This window comes from Garra rufa, chromosome 21, assembly GCF_049309525.1.
Source record: "Garra rufa chromosome 21, GarRuf1.0, whole genome shotgun sequence".
Lineage (NCBI taxonomy): Eukaryota > Metazoa > Chordata > Actinopteri > Cypriniformes > Cyprinidae > Garra > Garra rufa.
Window position 1 is genome coordinate 30,175,443 of NC_133381.1, and position 17,576 is coordinate 30,193,018.

At 37.1% G+C, this 17,576-nt stretch overlaps 1 protein-coding gene across 1 annotated transcript in view; it reads left to right on the forward strand.

The window, feature by feature from the left end:
• Positions 1-16,514, forward strand: part of LOC141295828 (calcium permeable stress-gated cation channel 1) — an 80,495-nt gene extending 63,981 nt beyond the window's left edge. The window contains exons 16-23 of the mRNA XM_073827103.1: positions 1,114-1,200; positions 2,710-2,775; positions 2,882-3,044; positions 3,777-3,882; positions 4,574-4,741; positions 7,616-7,731; positions 12,134-12,208; positions 12,431-16,514. Of these exons, the coding sequence (XP_073683204.1) occupies positions 1,114-1,200; positions 2,710-2,775; positions 2,882-3,044; positions 3,777-3,882; positions 4,574-4,741; positions 7,616-7,731; positions 12,134-12,208; positions 12,431-12,655 (1,006 nt within the window). The 3' untranslated portion in view covers positions 12,656-16,514. The remainder of the gene's footprint in view (positions 1-1,113; positions 1,201-2,709; positions 2,776-2,881; positions 3,045-3,776; positions 3,883-4,573; positions 4,742-7,615; positions 7,732-12,133; positions 12,209-12,430) is intronic.
• The last annotated feature ends 1,062 nt before the right edge of the window (positions 16,515-17,576 follow it).

Here is a 17,576-nt window from a genome sequence, read left to right on the forward strand (position 1 = left end):
TAGAAGTTCAACAAATACTACCATGATACATAAAAACCTTTTATGTTAACAAATTGATTATTATTTGTATTAAAGTGAGAATGTGATTTTCCTACATGATGAGAATTTGGGAGGAGGGTGTTGCTTGATTCGATATGAATATTGTAAACACATAAATAATGAATTAATGAAATAGCTTAGGCCTGCGCTTTTGTCTCCTGTTCCTAATAGTGTTCCAGCTTTCCTTACATATACACATTTATCAACACATACATTAATGGGATTGTTCATAAAAAATTATTATTCGTTAAATCAGTTATTTACTCATCCTCATGTTGTTCCAATCCTATATGCATTTCTTTCTAATGTGGAACACGAAAGAATCAAGTTTCATTCACATTGTATGGAAAAAACACTGAGATTTAAATATCAAAATAAATAATTTTAATTTATTTGGTGAATGATCCCTTTAATGAAACTATTCAAAACCATAATTATACACATACACAGTCATATACACATGGTGTCCCAATAAGCAGTGTGAGTAAGTTTGTGCTGTTGGTAGTTGCATTTGCCGTGCAGCTTAAATCTATTGCATAAACATGTTCATATCAGCGCACAAACATATTGCATAACTGCAGAACAACCCCCAACCCAGTCTCCCACCCACCCATGCACAACACGTTTACATGGTGTCCCTCTCTCCTGCTCTCTCTGCTTGCCTCTCCAGGCTTGTTGTCATAGTGATCACAACAAGGGAATAATCATATGCACACTGGCGGCATCTTTCACAGAGTCACATTATAGTTCATGTGGATCAAACCCTCTGTATTGTGCAACTGCACAACCTGCAGCACTGCAGTATCTGTTGCACTTACACTGAAAACACTGATGATTAATACACACAATTTGCCCTTTTTTTACTATGAAATGCACCACGTACAGCAAGAAATGTGTTGCCAACACAGTTTTATGTTGACTTTAATCACAAAAGTCTAGTCTAGTAGAAGAACTGGTGTGAAAATGGAAAAGAATGGAATAGTGGAATTATGTAAAAATCTGAAAATGTATGTATTTATTTATTCTAGTTCTTTGGTTTAGTCGTAATCTTCTTGTAATGTGTGTCTCTTTCAGGTCCGGTGAGAATCAGGTCACCATGCACAAATGCTTTTTACTGCTTGTCTTCATGGTAATCATTCTGCCATCACTGGGTCTATCCAGGTAAACATCCTATAATCTGAAATACTGTAATTATAGACTATAATGACATGTCAATAAAATCACTTCAAGCTTTACATCTAAAAATATACATTTTTGGTAATATACTGTTTTGTGAAACATGTCATTTTGTACAGTACTATATATATATATATGTGGGTCAATGATAAACAAGGATGTCCTACTTACGCCAACATTTTTTTTGTGAAGAATTTCAGTCTTTTAATGAGGCTATTTCTTTTTTACAATCCCTAGAGAGATACAGCACCTAAACATGTTTGAATTTGATCCACACACAAAAACTTTTTAACTAAAAAACTGAAAACATGTTTATAACAGAAGATTCAGCTTTTAAATGAATCTAACTTTTAAAACTTGTTTAATTTATAGCAAGCATATGTTTAAACTCAAACAACATAAAACAATAGATATAAGCTATCAGTAACACTTTGTGGCTGCCAAATGTTAGTGGATCATTTTCATAGTTGATTATGCTTTTAGAACACCTGTGTGAACTTGAGGAGTTCATACATCCCTAAAAATCACCTTGAGACCAGTTACTTAAAGGAGAAGTTCACTTTCGCTTCCAGTCATAAAGAGATTATGTTTTTTGATAAAGTGGACTTCTATGGTGCCCCTGAGTTTGAACTTCCAAAATGCAGTTTAAATGCAGCTTCAAACGGCTCTAAATGATCCCAGCCCCAAAAGAAGAAGGGTCTTATCTAGCAAAAACATTACAGTTTATATACTTTTTAACCCTTAACTGCTCGTCTTGTCTAGCTCTGCATGAACTCTGTGTATTCAGGTTCATGACAGTTAGGGTAGATCGAAAAAATCCCATATTATTTTCTTCTCCAATTTCAAAATTGCCCTACATCGCTGTTTTACGTTTTTTTTTTTTTTTTTTTTGTAAGGAGTGTTTGATCATCTCTGCACATTCACTTTGTAAACACTGGGTCGGTACTTCTGCCATGATGTCGGAAGATTTTGAAGTTAGAGGAGAAAATGACATGGGAGTTTTTCGACATACCCTGTCTTAAACTGGAATACACAGAGTTCATGCAGAGCTAGACAAAACAAGGTTAAAAAAAGATATAAATTGTTCATTTTTTTTAGAAAATAATTGATCAGTTTGCTAGATAAGACCTTTCTTCCTTGACTGGGATCATTTAGAGCCCTTTGAAGCTGCATTTAAACTCCATTTTGGAAGTTCAAACTCGGGGGCACCATAGAAGTCCATTATATGGAGAGAAATCCTGAAATGTGTTCCTCAAAAACACCTAATTTCTTTACAACTGAAGAAAGAAAGGCATGAACATCTTGGATGACAAGGGGGTGAGTAAATTATCTGTACATTTTTGTTTTGAGAGTAAACTTCTCCTTTAAAAGAAACTGAACAAATGGCTAAGACATTGGCATTCATAGAGTTTAAAGTGTCTGAATACTTTTGGTAGCCACTGTTTATATACTGTACAGTACTATAAATTGTATATCTTCTTGTCTGCTCCCCAGCTTGGATTTGTTCTTCAGGTGGCTATTAGACGTCCACTTCTTGGATGAAACGGATGTAAAGTTTCAGTAAGTTCTTACTATTGCCAAAATCTACAGCTGCATGTTAATTTATTTAGAAGTGCAAGATGCACAATTTGTTGAGACCTACATCCATTTTGTTTTATCCCCTCAGATGTGTGTTTTTGCCTGATAACGGAGCTTTTTTTGTAAACTACGTGATCACGTCTAGTCTGATCGGAACGGCCATGGAGCTTCTGCGTATTCCTGCTCTACTGGTGTACTCTCTTCGCCTTTGCTTTGCCAAATCTAAAGCTGAGCGCATCCATGTTAAGCGGGTGAGTAAGTCCATCGAAGTGAGCTGTGCTTGAAATCTCTTATGGCTGAAAGCTTATTTAATCAAAAACTCAGTAAAAACAGTAGTATAAAAGGAGAGAGAGAGAGAAAATAAAAAATACTATTTAAAATAACTGTTTTCTATTTAATATATCTTAAATTGTTCTTTAATTGTTCTTTATCCTTGTGGTGGTAAAGCTGAATTTTCAGCAGCTATTTCTCCAGTATTCAGTGTCATTTTATTCATTTGTGTCATCAAAATGTTTTTAATATCAGTGTTGGATAAACCTGCCTGCTTTAAATGTTTGAAAATGATTCATAGTTTAGAAAACATTAGAAAAGTAATCAAAAGTAACTTTAAGTTTGAAAGTTTGAAATAGTTACACTGCTTAATACATTATAAATAGGGTAACTTGCAATCTGTAAACTATTACATTTCCAAAGTAACCTTCCCAACACTGGTAGAAATTATACTTGTAAGTAAGTATAGCATTAATGTATAGTAATTGTCTAGAGCCCCTAATGGAATAGTTCTCAAAAGAAATAAATAAATCTTTGTTCACATTCATGTCATTCCAAATGCATGCACTGTTATTTTTCCTGTGGAACCTTTAAGGAGAATGTTTGAAGGATCTTCACACAGCTCTTTTCCATACAATGACTGTTAATCACCAAATATAATGTTAAATAGCAATAAATACACTTACAACCTGTTTCTTTATTCTCACCCTCAGAGTCAGGCCTACGAGTTTCAGTTTGGTCTTGAATATGCCTGGACCATGTGCATATTTTCAGTCAGTATGACCTACAGCATCACCTGCCCCATCATTGTACCTTTTGGTGAGTCTGCGTAAACGTAGGGTTTTATTTTACAACAAACAGACTTTTATTTTATTACTTTTTGTTCCGCTTCTTCGTCTTTCCTCCCAATTTGTACTCAAATCCATTTGTCTGTCTCCACTGCACCATTTGTGTCATATTTTTCTTTTCCTCTCATTTTCTCTCTTCCTTTTTACCCACAGCTCTCTTTTTTTTTCTTTCCGTCAGTCTTGATTTCTACCTCCGTGCGTGTTCTAATACCTCGTTCCCGTTCTCAGTCAGTGTGTGGGCGTCTGAGCCGTATCTCCAACAGCATCTCAGTATCACGGTGTGACATGGCCGCTAGGTGCGAACCCGCTGTAGTCTTCCAGACGCTCCGACCCGTCTAGCCGAGATCCAGACGCCCACTCCACGCCTGTTCTGTCACCAATACACACCATGACTGTTTATTTACTATAGGCTGACATCCATCATCATGATTTTTCACTTAGTTCTGAATTCATTTGGCAACTTGCACTCACATGTGGTCTGTGTAAACAGGTAAATATATAAATATTATACCTGTGCAGTAGCATAAAAGGACAGGAACACTTCATACAAGACGACTTTACCCACAAAGCTACTGACCCATCCCGAAAGCACTTATACAATTGCAGTGTGATTTAAAAAGATCAAATACTATTTGATAATTCGAGCTTTGTTCATTTTTCAGGGTTGCTGTACCTTGTGCTGAAGCATATGGTAGATCGCTATAATATCTACTACGCCTATTTACCCACAAAGCTCAGCCAGCGGATCCATTCAGCCGCCATTAGTCAAGTGGTGGTGGCGCCCGTTCTCTGCATGTTCTGGCTGCTGTTCTTCTCTGTGCTCAGATTGGGTAGGTTTACACAGAAACATCATGTCTATGTATACATACATACATGCATATCCAGTGCCTTGCATTTTTTCAGGTTATGTTATATTGTTGCCTTATGTTAGACTGCTTTAAATTACTTTTTCCCCCACATCAATCTACACTCCATACACCATAATGTCAAAGCACCTCTTCACCTCTCAAGCTCTGTCAGTTTGGATGGGGCAGGCGTACATTTTCAGGTTTCTCCAGAAATATTTGATTGGTTTCAAGCCCAGGCTGTGGCTGGGCCACTCGAGAACATTCACAGAGTTGTCTATAAACCATTCTTGCTGTGTGCTTAGGTTCAATGTCAGGAAAGTGAACCTTCTGCCCAGTCTGAAGTTCTGAATGCTCTGGACTGGGTTTTTCATTAAGGCTATCTCTATATTTTGCTATCTTATGCTTTCCTTCTACTCTGACAAGTCCCTCAGTCCCTGCCACTAGTTTCCTTCAAACATGATCCTTGGAATTGAGGTTCATCAGACCAGAGAATCATTTTTCTCACAGTCTGAGAGTTCTTCAGGTGCTTTGTTGCAAATTCCAAGTGGGCTTTCATGTGTCTTGACTAAGGAGAGGACTGAGTTTGGCCAACTAGAGTAACTAGAGTAACCATCAGGTTTTTGGTCTCCAATCTAAGCCCTTCTCCACCAATTGCTCAGTTTGGCCAGGAAGCCAGTTCTAGGAAGAGTCCTAGTTGTTCCAAACTTCTTCCAATAAGGATAATGGAAGCTACATGCTTCTGTGAACCTTTAATGCAGCAGATTTTTTTCTGAACTCTTCCCTAGGTCTATGCCTTGATGTAATCCTGTCTCTGAGCTCTACAAACAGTTATTTTGCCTTCAGGGCTTGGTTTTTGCTCATAAATTCATTTTCAGCTGTTAGACATTTTATTAAGGTGTGTGTGCCTTTCCAAATCATACCCATTCAATTGAATTTGCACAGGTTAACTCCATTTGAAGTGTAGTGACATCTACAAGCAATATGAACGCTCCTGAGTTAAATTTCAACTGCCCCAGATAAGGGCATGAATATTAATGGAATAATAAAAGTTTTTGCAAAGATGTTAAAAACCTTTTTTATTTGCTTTGCCATTATGGTGGGAAAAAGTAATTTAAAGCAGTTTAACATAAAGCGTGAAAAAAATGAAGGGGTGTGAATACTTTTGCATGGCGTATATATATATATGTATATGTATATGTTTAATAATATTATTATTATAAAAAAGTTTGTATTAAAATTGTAATGCTGTTTGTTCTTTTCCCAATAATTTAAAAACCATGACTGTCACACTTGATCAGTTAAATGAACGGTAGTGTATTAGAAATCTATAAAGAAACCGATATTGATTGTGATTGTCTAAAGCCCCTAATAGGGTTTTTTTCCCCCAAGAAATAAATCATTTTTTGATTATTTATTTACATTCAAATGATTCCAAACCCATACACTGTTGATATTTTTTTTCTGTAGAACACTAAAGGAGAATGTTTTAAAAAAGAAATCTTCACACAGCTCTTTTTCATGCAACGCTGTTTATAGTGACTGTCAAGCATCAGAAATGGCATTAAATACACTAAGAACCTATTCTGAGTTTCAGTTTGGTCTTGTGTATGTCTGGAGCATGTACATATTTTAAGTTAAATCTGTTATTTTCTATAAAATTATGATAGTGCAAGATTATACTTGCATTAAATTGTCCTTGTTACAAATATAACCAAACCACACAAAAACAATCTGAAAGGAAAAAACAGGCACAAAAGCTATCACTGGGTCGGTACCTTTTCAAAAGTTACACCTTTGGGCCTAAAGGGTTTCCTATAGGTACGTTAAAGGTACATATTAGTATCTAAAGTGTACATATTAGTACCTAAAAAGTACAAAGGTTTAAGTTTTAAAAAGGTCCCGATTAGGTGCTGATTAGGTATGTTTTAAAGCATGGCTGCTGGTTTGAGCTGGTCCTTAACTGGTCAGAGCTGGTTTAAGGTCATGTGCTGGTCCTGAGCAGGAGCTAGTTGCTTAGGACCAGCACATGATCAGCTAAGGACCAGCTTAAACCAGCCCATGACCAGTTAAGGACCAGATTAAACCAGCTCAAACCAGCAGCCATGCTTTAAAACATACCTAACCCGCATATGCTGGTTTCTTCAATGTGGGTACCGCCCCAGTAAAAGCTTTCATACCCTTTTTTCTGAGAGTGTGCCAAATAAATCTAAGGCTTCCCTTTAAAAGAAGATAATTAAAACATTACTAGAACGACTGTGTAACCTATGGATGAAAACCAAATGATCTAATGCTGACATTAGGATATGTTCATGTTTCACTGTAGACTACATGTTCACTTGGAGTCAAGACCAGACATTCCAAGACCTAGACCAATATTAATCCCCTTAAGACCCCAACTCAGAACAAGACTAGACCACTCCAGGCCTAGATCCATTCCAGACCAATATCTAAGCTCCAATGCTCAGATTCAGACTATCCATTATAATGAACTAGAATGGAGAAAATCTGGAAATGATTGCAGCATAAATTTCAAATGCTAAGCCACTTTGACAGTAACTTATTAGAGCCATGAAAATCCTTGCAAAATCTCTGTAATGGTGAAGATACTTTGCTGACCTTTGCCTGAGGTCATTTCAGTTATTTGGAAATTGCAGTCAAGACTGTGGTCTTGTCTAAGTACATATAAAAATTACATTTCCAGAACCAGACTCAAACCAAGAGACTAGTAATGAGACCCAGACCCAGACCAAGGCCATGTTTATGTGGTCTTGAGAGATCTTAAGACCAAGACCACAACGGTTGTGTCTACAGCTCTGTCCATAAAAAGCAAAACCTCATGGTTTATCTCTTGTGCAGGTCCAGTGCAGCCCATCACTCTGTTCACTTGCGTAACTCTTTTGTGCTGTATTGCCTTCTCCTGCTTTGGCTTCTGTCTGAAAAAACTACGACCTGACAGATCAACAAGCTATCAGGTCAGTGATAAAACCTCAATCTTGATGATTTGTAAAAACATGGTACATATGGCGATAAAACTGTAAGCTAATTAGTGAATATTTAGGTTAGGTATTTTTGCATTAAAGGGATAGTTCACCCAAAAATGAAAATTAGCCCATGGTTTACTCACCCTCACGCCATCGGCAGTGAATGGTGGTCGAGATTTTGTAGCAGAATAAAGTGCATCTATCTATTATAAAAAGTGTTCCACATGGCTCTAGAAGGGTGAAAAAAGGCATTCTGAAGGGAAGCAATGTCTTTGTGTAAGAAAAATATCCATATTTTAAACTTTGTATACTGTAATCTCTAGCTTTTGCTAACTCTTGCTTTGTTTTGCTCTCTTCACTGGAACGCTACTTTCTCTTGAACGTGAGTACAACAGTTAGCGGAAGCTAGAGATTAAAGTTTATACAGTTGTAAATATAGATTTTTTTTTTTTTACACAAATGAATCAATTCACTTCAGAAGGCCTTTATTAACCCCCTGAGCCAGCTTTTATGATTGATGAATGCAGTTTATTTTCATTTAAAATCTCAAGACCCATTCACTGCCATTATAAAGCTTGGAAGAGCCAAGACTCTTTTTAATATAACTCTTGACTGTAATCGTCTGAAAGAAGAAATTCATATACACCTAGGTTGGCTTGAGGGTAAGTAAATCATGGGGTAATTTTCATTTTTGGGTGAACAGTCCCTTTCAGCAAAAGTATTTATTTTTAGAAATGAACATGCCCCCACAATTCAGGATATAAGGGCAAACATCTTAAGCAATATTACATAAGTACCTACCTTTTTATTAAATATTTTATATTGATTTGTATACAAATAAGAAGTTCATTTTAAGTGATTTATATTTTAGACACAATATTGAAGATATTGTCTGTTTTTGCTTTATTTTACTAATGAAAATTGTTTCCAATAAAGCCACAGCATAACCATTGTGCTTCTCCAAACAGCACACTGTGGTGTTTTGTTAATAAATGAATCTGTGTTTTTAAATGAAAAACACAGATTCATAAAGATGTCACTTGCTTCATTTCTGATTAATCACTCAAACAGATGATAAAAGTATATACCTTGAATGCAGTGTTTCATACATGAATACTCTCGAGTGAATACTCCAAAGTGCTTGAAGTACTAGAATTTGACTTTTTGGGAAATTTAAGGCCTGGAAAACCCTTGAAAATAGCAATATTCCTGAGAAGGTACTTGAAAAGTGCCAAAGCACATATCTTTCACGCATTTCAAAGACATATCTTTTTTGCTTATATTAATTAATGTCAAAAAACAGTCGAGCTAAGCAAGTAGTAGTACTGACGGTGTTGTGTAAACATGGCTGAAGATGCAAAAAGAGACTCAAGTTACTTACGCTGGAACCGCTATGACTGATTCAAACATTCATTTCAAGCGATTCACTAGCAAAAACCATATAAAATGAAAAGAGGCATTCAGTTTTTGAATTTCAACATCACTTGTAATGATTTTAAAAAGCACATACTGTAGTGAATAGCTTTTTGAAACTCTGAATCAGTTAAACCATTGCGTTGCAAAATTATTCACTGCTTTGATGCGCAAATCATTTGTCTCAGATCAGCACTTCAAATCGCGTATCGTGATTTAGATTGGAATTTTGTGTAGTGCAAATAATTTGATTCAGATCAGGACTTCAGGGCGTGTATCAGAAATTATTTGATTTAGATCTGAACAGGTTTGTGAATCATTTTCGCAAATTGAATGATTCAAATCAAAGGATTTGCAATACGTGATTTGAAGTTCTGATCTAAAACTTCGGAGCATGGAATCATTTGATTTAGATCAGAACTTCGGAGCAGGTTCGCAAATTGTTTCGTTTAGATCGGAACTTTGGAGCGTGGATCATGAATCATTCGATTTAGATCGGAACTTCAGAGTGGGTTCGCAAATCGTTTGCTTTAGATCGGAACTTCAGAGCTTGGAATCATTTGATTTAGATCAGAACTTCGAAGCGGGCTGGCAAATAATTAGCTTTAGATCGGAACTTCGGAGCGTGGAATCATTTGATTTAGATCTATTTAGAAACTTTCGAGCGGGTTCGCAAATAATTAACTTTAGATCGAAACTTTGGAGCGTGGAATCATTTGATTTATATCAGAACTTCAGAGCAAGTTCACAAATCCTTTGTTTTAGATCAGAACTTTTGAGCATGAATCATGAATCATTTGATTTAGATCGGAACTTTGGAACAGGTTTGCAAATCGTTTGCTTTAGATCAGAACTTCGGAGCGGGTTCGCAAATCATTTGCTTTAGATTGGAACTTGGGAGCGTGGAATCATTTGAAGATCGGAACTTCGAAGCGGGTTCGCAAATCGTTTGCTTTAAATCTGAACTTCGGAGCGTGAAATCATTTGATTTAGATTGAAACTTCGGAGTGGGATCGCAAATAATTAACTTTAGATCGAATCTTCAGAGCGTGGAATCATTTGATTTAGATCGGAACTTCAGAGCAGGTTCACAAACCGTTTGCTTTATATCGGAACTTCGGAGCGTGGATCATGAATCATTTGATTTAGATCGGAACTTTGGAGTGGGTTTGCAAATCGTTTGCTTTAGATTGGAACTTTAGAGCGTGGATCATGAATCTTTAGATTTAGATCGGAACTTCAGAGTGGGTTTGCAAATCATTTGCTTTAGATCAAAACTTTGGAGCGTGGAATTATTTGATTTAGATCAGAACTTCGAAGCAGGCTGGCAAATAATTAGCTTTAGATCAGAACTTCGGAGCGTGGAATTATTTGATTTAGATCGGAACTTCAGAGCATGGAATCATTTGAACAACGGAACTTCGAAGCAGGTTCGCAAATTGTTTGCTTTAAATTAGAACTTCGGAGCATGGAATCATTTGATTTAGATCAGAACTTTGGAGCATGGATCATGAATCATTTGATTTAGATCAGAACTTTGGAGCGGGTTTGCAAATCGTTTGCTTTAGATTGGAACTTGGGAGCGTGGAATCATTTAAAGATCGGAACTTCGGAGCTGGTTCGCAAATCGTTTGCTTTAGATCGAACTTTAGAGCGTGGATCATGAATCTTTAGATTTACATCGGAACTTCAGAGTGGATTTGCAAATCATTTGTTTTAGATCAAAACTTTGGAGCGTGGAATTATTTGATTTAGATCAGAACTTCGAAGCAGGCTGGCAAATAATTAGCTTTAGATCAGAACTTCGGAGCGTGGAATTATTTGATTTAGATCGGAACTTCAGAGCATGGAATCATTTGAACAACGGAACTTCGAAGCAGGTTCGCAAATTGTTTGCTTTAAATTAGAACTTCGGAGCATGGAATCATTTGATTTAGATCAGAACTTTGGAGCATGGATCATGAATCATTTGATTTAGATCAGAACTTTGGAGCGGGTTTGCAAATCGTTTGCTTTAGATTGGAACTTGGGAGCGTGGAATCATTTAAAGATCGGAACTTCGGAGCTGGTTCGCAAATCGTTTGCTTTAGATCGGAACTTTAGAGCGTGGATCATGAATCTTTAGATTTACATCGGAACTTCAGAGCGGATTTGCAAATCATTTGTTTTAGATCAAAACTTTGGAGCGTGGAATTATTTGATTTAGATCAGAACTTCGAAGCAGGCTGGCAAATAATTAGCTTTAGATCAGAACTTCGGAGCGTGGAATTATTTGATTTAGATCGGAACTTCAGAGCATGGAATCATTTGAACAACGGAACTTCGAAGCAGGTTCGCAAATTGTTTGCTTTAAATTAGAACTTCGGAGCATGGAATCATTTGATTTAGATCAGAACTTTGGAGCATGGATCATGAATCATTTGATTTAGATCAGAACTTTGGAGCGGGTTTGCAAATCGTTTGCTTTAGATTGGAACTTGGGAGCGTGGAATCATTTAAAGATCGGAACTTCGGAGCTGGTTCGCAAATCGTTTGCTTTAGATCGGAACTTTAGAGCGTGGATCATGAATCTTTAGATTTACATCGGAACTTCAGAGCGGATTTGCAAATCATTTGTTTTAGATCAAAACTTTGGAGCGTGGAATTATGTGCTTTAGATCAGAACTTCAGAGCGGGTTTGCAAATCATTTGCTTTAGATCAGAACTTCAGAGCGGGTTCGCAAATAATTAGCTTTAGATCGAAACTTCGGAGTGTGAAATCATTGAAATCATCTGTACATACATTACCATAGTTGTGTTTGGAAAACAGGAAAGTTCATGATTGTTACCTTACCAACTAGAAGCATTTGTCAGAAGTGTAGTCTGGAAAACACTGAAATGAAATTATTTTAGATGGGCTTTGAGAATAAGCTCTCAAAGATGATTTATTTAGGAAAACCTTCAGGCAGTCAAAACTGATTGCTATTTTGTTTTGTTGCAGATGTCCGATCAGACGACAGAAGGAGGCTTCACTGATGTGGAAAGAAGCACCGTTTCCACCACAACCACAGCTAATGTACCTGCTCATCCTGTCACAGCTCATTTCATTCATCACACTCTCATTTCAAGTCCCCCTTATGAAATTAATTTGTCTCTCTCCTCTCATCTCCTCTCATCTTCCACTCACAGTGTCAAAGGCACTTCACATGTAGCGTGTTGCATAAACAAAAAAAGAAGCTCTTAAGATAATGACACTCTTGCTGTCCACCTACTCACCTCTCGTTCTTTCCCTCCGCAGCTTTTTATAGCATCCGTCTTGCTGGAGCCAGAGCTGGGCCTGACTCCCATGCCTTCTCCGGCCCACCAGAGCTACGGCACCATGGGGAACAGCCAGAGTTCAGTGCGCGACGCCGAAGGGGTGGAGGAGAAGGATCTGGAGGAAACTTTGGAGACTGAACTCAAGGATGGCCCAGATCCCAGCTGCCCGAGCCCTCTCATGGACAGTCCTGTGGGTTTCCAGTGACCGACCTGCCCCCCGTTCCCACTCCTAATGCTCAAGCTCCATGCCTCATCTTAGCTAGTGGCTGATAAAGAGGCACTATGCTGCAAAATTTTCCTCTACAACCTCCATTTACGAGTAAAAGACAACAAATTGCGGCCATCCAAGCAAACTGCTTTAAAAAGCTTGTTGGGAATTCACTGACATGGCGGTTTTGGTTCTGAGGACTTTGATGAGCTTTCAAAGAAGTTTCTGAAGTGGATAAAAGCAAAGATCTGTCAAAGAACGACCAGCCACTTCTCTTGCTTGGACTACGCTTTCTACTTTCTTCTGTATTTTTCTTTTCTCTCTAATGACGTTAATGGGTGTCTGGCGGTTTGGTTGACTGAAGCTTGGAACATTGTATTTTGACCGATTTTTCGATGTACTTTTTTATGCATAGTCACATTGTATAGCTCCAAAGAGTTGAGACATCCAAATCTTATTTGCTTATTATTACTCCTTTTGCTGTTGTTGCAGTTTGTGCTTATTATTGTTATTTTTCCTCAGTACTTGTATTTTAGCAATGGTACGTAATTGTGCAACATTATGCTGAGAGGACGTTGTTTTCATGTGTTTACTATTATTAGATTATTATTACTGTTATTAACACCCTCAACCTTTATTGCAGTGTGCGGCAGAGTCAATCGCTCCCAGTTATTATTTGTTTTGCAGTGACAATAGCAGTTGTGTTTTGCATACTGCTGTCAATTGGCACTACAGTAGATTTCAAAGTCAATGAGGCACTCGTTCCATAATTTGTTTGTTTTTTTCTTTCCTGTGAAGTTCAATCAGTTGTTTGGTCTGTGGAAGAGATGTGAAAGGACATTTAAAAGTAAAGCTTTTCACAGACTAATGTACAGTCTAATTTAGCAGACTCCACTTAGTGAACTGAAAAAAAATGTGTGCAAAAACAATTAGTTTGTAAGAAAAAGACAACAAACAAAAAAGAGCTGCTGGAGGAATGATTAAAGACTTAAGCTCTATTCACAGCATTAATTTAACTCCCTCAGTTTCTACAGTAACGCACTTACAAAATGGTCTGGGCTATTTAGCATTCCAGAGGGTTTAAATCTCTAAGAAATCACTTACATTAAAGCTCCAGGCAAAATAAACAGATGAGGGAGCCAATGGCTCCTAAAATTAAACACTGTCTTTTAGTCTTTTTTGGCCAACAAATTATGTAATTGCTGTATAGAGACGGTTGCTCAGAATCAGTCAAGTCATTGAGTTCATACTTTCCTACTTAAGAATTTAAAGGAGAAGTTCACTTCCAGAACAAAAATTTACAGATAATGTACCCACCCCCTTGTCATCCAAGATATTCATGTCTTTCTTTCTTCAGTCATAAAGAAATTATGTTTTTTTGAGGAAAACATTTCAGGATTTTTCTCGATATAGTGAACTTCTATGGTGCCCTGAGTTTGAACTTCCAAAATGCAGTTTAAATGCGGCTTCAAACGATTCCAAATGCAGTTATAAATGATCCCAGCCGAGTAAGAAGGGTCTTATCTAGCAAAACGGTTGGTTAATTTCTAAAAGAAATACAATTTATATACGTTTTAACCTCAAACACTTGTCTTGTCTTGCTCTGCCTGAACTTGCTGTTTTTTCCTGTTCAAAAGAGTTACGGTATGTCGAAAAACTCCCATCTCATCTTCTCCCTCAACTTCAGAGCAAGACAAGATGAACGTTTAAGGTTAAAAAGTATATAAATTGTAATTTAAAAATTATAAATAACTGATTGTTTTGCCAGATAAGACCCTTCTTCCTCAGCTGGGATTGTTTACAACTGCATTTGGGATCGTTTGAAGCCGCATTTGATCTGCATTTTGGAAGTTCAAACTCGGGGGACTACAGAAGCCCACAATATGGAGAAAAATCCTTAAATGTTTTCCTCAAAAAACAAAATTTCTTTATGGCAGGAGATAGAAAGACATAAACATCTTGGATGACAAGGTTGGTGAGTACATTATCTGTAAATTTTTGTTCTGGAAGTGAACTTCTCCTTTAATACTAGTTGCCACTGTGTGCTGTGAGGAAGGGATGTTTCAGTAGATTTGAACGAGTTAAGTTATATCAACTATTATTTGTTTTATTAGTTGTTTATATATCACTCTATTTGTATCAGAAATATTAGTCCGCTTTGTAAAATTGACACACGGTTCAGTGAGGGAGTCATTCATGAGCGAACTTGCTGTTAGATGAATCTTTTTGACCTAAAGAACCGATTCGCAGGAGTTTGTCACGAATCGAACATCCCGCTTTGTGTTGCGTCACGTTCGCGAAATATTTTCGCGCGTTGTAAGGGGATGGTTTGTCAGAACCGCATTTGACCGCGAAGGCTTTCACAAGTTGATTTTACATTATTGTTGCGCATTTTAGTCACAGTCTAGAGCCCTGTACATTAATATAAAAGTCTGTTACTATATCTGTACGTCATTTTAGGTTTACATGAACTAGAAGTTGAAAAAAATCAGATCTAAATGTGATCAGACAAGGTAAGCAGTTTTATCATAAAAGTTTCATAACGTATTTGTACATTTTGTGGTTTTAAAATTGAAACATCATGTATTTTAACATTTATTCCACTCCAATGTCTAAGCCCATAGACTTTTATTGTAAGTGTATTACTGTAAACACAATTTTAGGGATGAGTTATAACTGCTGATGGAGCTTGTATTAGAATTAGAGCATTCCTTTAAGAATAATCAAATCCAAAAATATGTTAGTAAGATAATTTACAGGATTGTTATGACAAACTGAAAATGGCACATTGGTTAATCCTGCTACACAAGTCTTCAACTGCATGTTGTTTTAACTCAAACCAGCCTGCAGCTCTCTTTAGATCCGTCAAGTGTTGCTCTGGCTTGTGTAACACTTTAATTTCTTAGTAAATTTTGTATACTTGGTCTTTGCTGCTAGTGGTTCTAGGACTGGAAGGGAAGGGTGGGTGTAGGGTTTTCTTGCCAAACTGAATGTAAATGAGTTGTGATTTGTACCGTGCTCTCTTGCTGTGCCTTGAAGAAACAGATCTTAAGAAGTAAACAAAACAAAAAAATGTATGTCTGACAATCCAGCATGACCTGCAATATGCTGCATGGACTACAGAGCAAGATAAGACAAAGAAGCTAAATTCTTAATTCCAATGAATCTATCAGGTGAGAGATTCCTAACAAGTTTCAAACTGACTTTGCCTCGAAACATACTCTGTGCAAGTACGCAAGTAAATGATTCCAGCTAAGTTGTTGATTTTAATTTCTGAAATGTGTGAGGCCACTATTTATAATAACGCTAAAATCGGTTGCATTGCATGTTGTCTACAGTCATTTTTACTCTTTCAGGTCAACTGTCATGGTGGAATAGCAGTTTGTGCAAGTTAAAATTAGTTGACATTGTTAGCACGCTAAACATATTCAACAGTGCAAATGCGTTGACCAAAAATTTGCGTCTGCGTACTTGTGAAAAAGTATGCTTCTGGCCACACTGTTAAACAGTCCCATCGCATCCCAACTGCATCTAAACCACACTAATTATCATTGGTATCGCAGTGTCTATGAGATACACACAAACATATGCAAACACTCTTACGTCAATGTCTTCAATACCTACCTGATAAACTGCTCTTGTGAGATACTTTTTGATATTTACTTTTGATCAGTTTGTATTCGCAAGCTGTTGGTGTATACAACTGTGTTTTTGTTATTCAGTGTTGGTTTACGGAATGTAGCTTGAGGTGCCATGTCATGTGACAGGGCGCTTATGACACAGTAAATTGCTGCACCTTGTTACATTGCAGCAGCACAGCTCTTAAGGGTATAAAACTAAATTTACAAAAACTTTACACTGTCAAGTAGTGTCTTTCTTTCATCATTTTATGTAGTTGAACAAATTCCTAACCTAACCTAACTCGTGCACTGTTTGAGCTACACTTTGGTGTAGAAACATGTTTTTACTTAGAAACGGCTAGTAAATGTAAGTGAACTGCAAGAAACATCATTAAAGGAAGGACCAATTCTTATACAAAAAAAGATAGAGACATGGGAATGAGATGTTTTGACCTTTTGGCCAACTAGAAACCATCTAGAAGACCTTAGGAGCCTCTAAGGTAGCCCTGGTGATCTTGGTAGCAAATTTATCATGGACAAGCACAGAAAATTTTATTCAGAGAAAAAAACATTTAGTTCCCGTGCAGCAGTCTCCAAAACATTTTTCCTATAAGTGTTCTTCAGACGCAGTCTCAGAAAATGAAACGTCGCCCCTTAATTAAATCTCCTGCCGTGCCAGAAGACAGCCAGTGGTCAGTTGACTGGTCAATGCTTGAAAACTGCCAATTATGTTTTTCCTGCACACTAGATGTCATTACCATGTGTTATGTGTGTGTGTGTGTGTGTTATGAGACTCCACTGCAGCATAACAACTGAAGCCGCCATGAGAAGTCTTTCCAAAAAGTAGGACATGCACTCAATCATAATAGAGCCGAATAAAATGTGTACTCTGATGTTCTGCTTCACTGAGCTTCTACACGGCCTTTTAAAATTCATGATTTCTTCCCCTGTAAATATCTGTTCCTTAGACTTGCTACAAAGACCACAACAGTATGTTACTAGAAAGGAATCAAGTCATGTTATATTCCAGGATCTTGGTTATAGAAGTTTCCATTTCTGTATGGAAAGTTCCATAGATTGAGTAGTTCAGATAAATGGAATTCCATGTGTCCCACCATCAGATACTTCTGGAAATATGAAATAAACCCATAAAAAAGGAATATTTTTTGATATTTAATTGATTTGCCCTTTGAATTGCTGTCCATCCACAAGCAGTCTTTGGTTTATTTAGGGTATTCGGCGGTTTTTGTCTTAGCTATTATTTTCCTTTCTTTTGCAGAACTGGCAGGAATATCTGA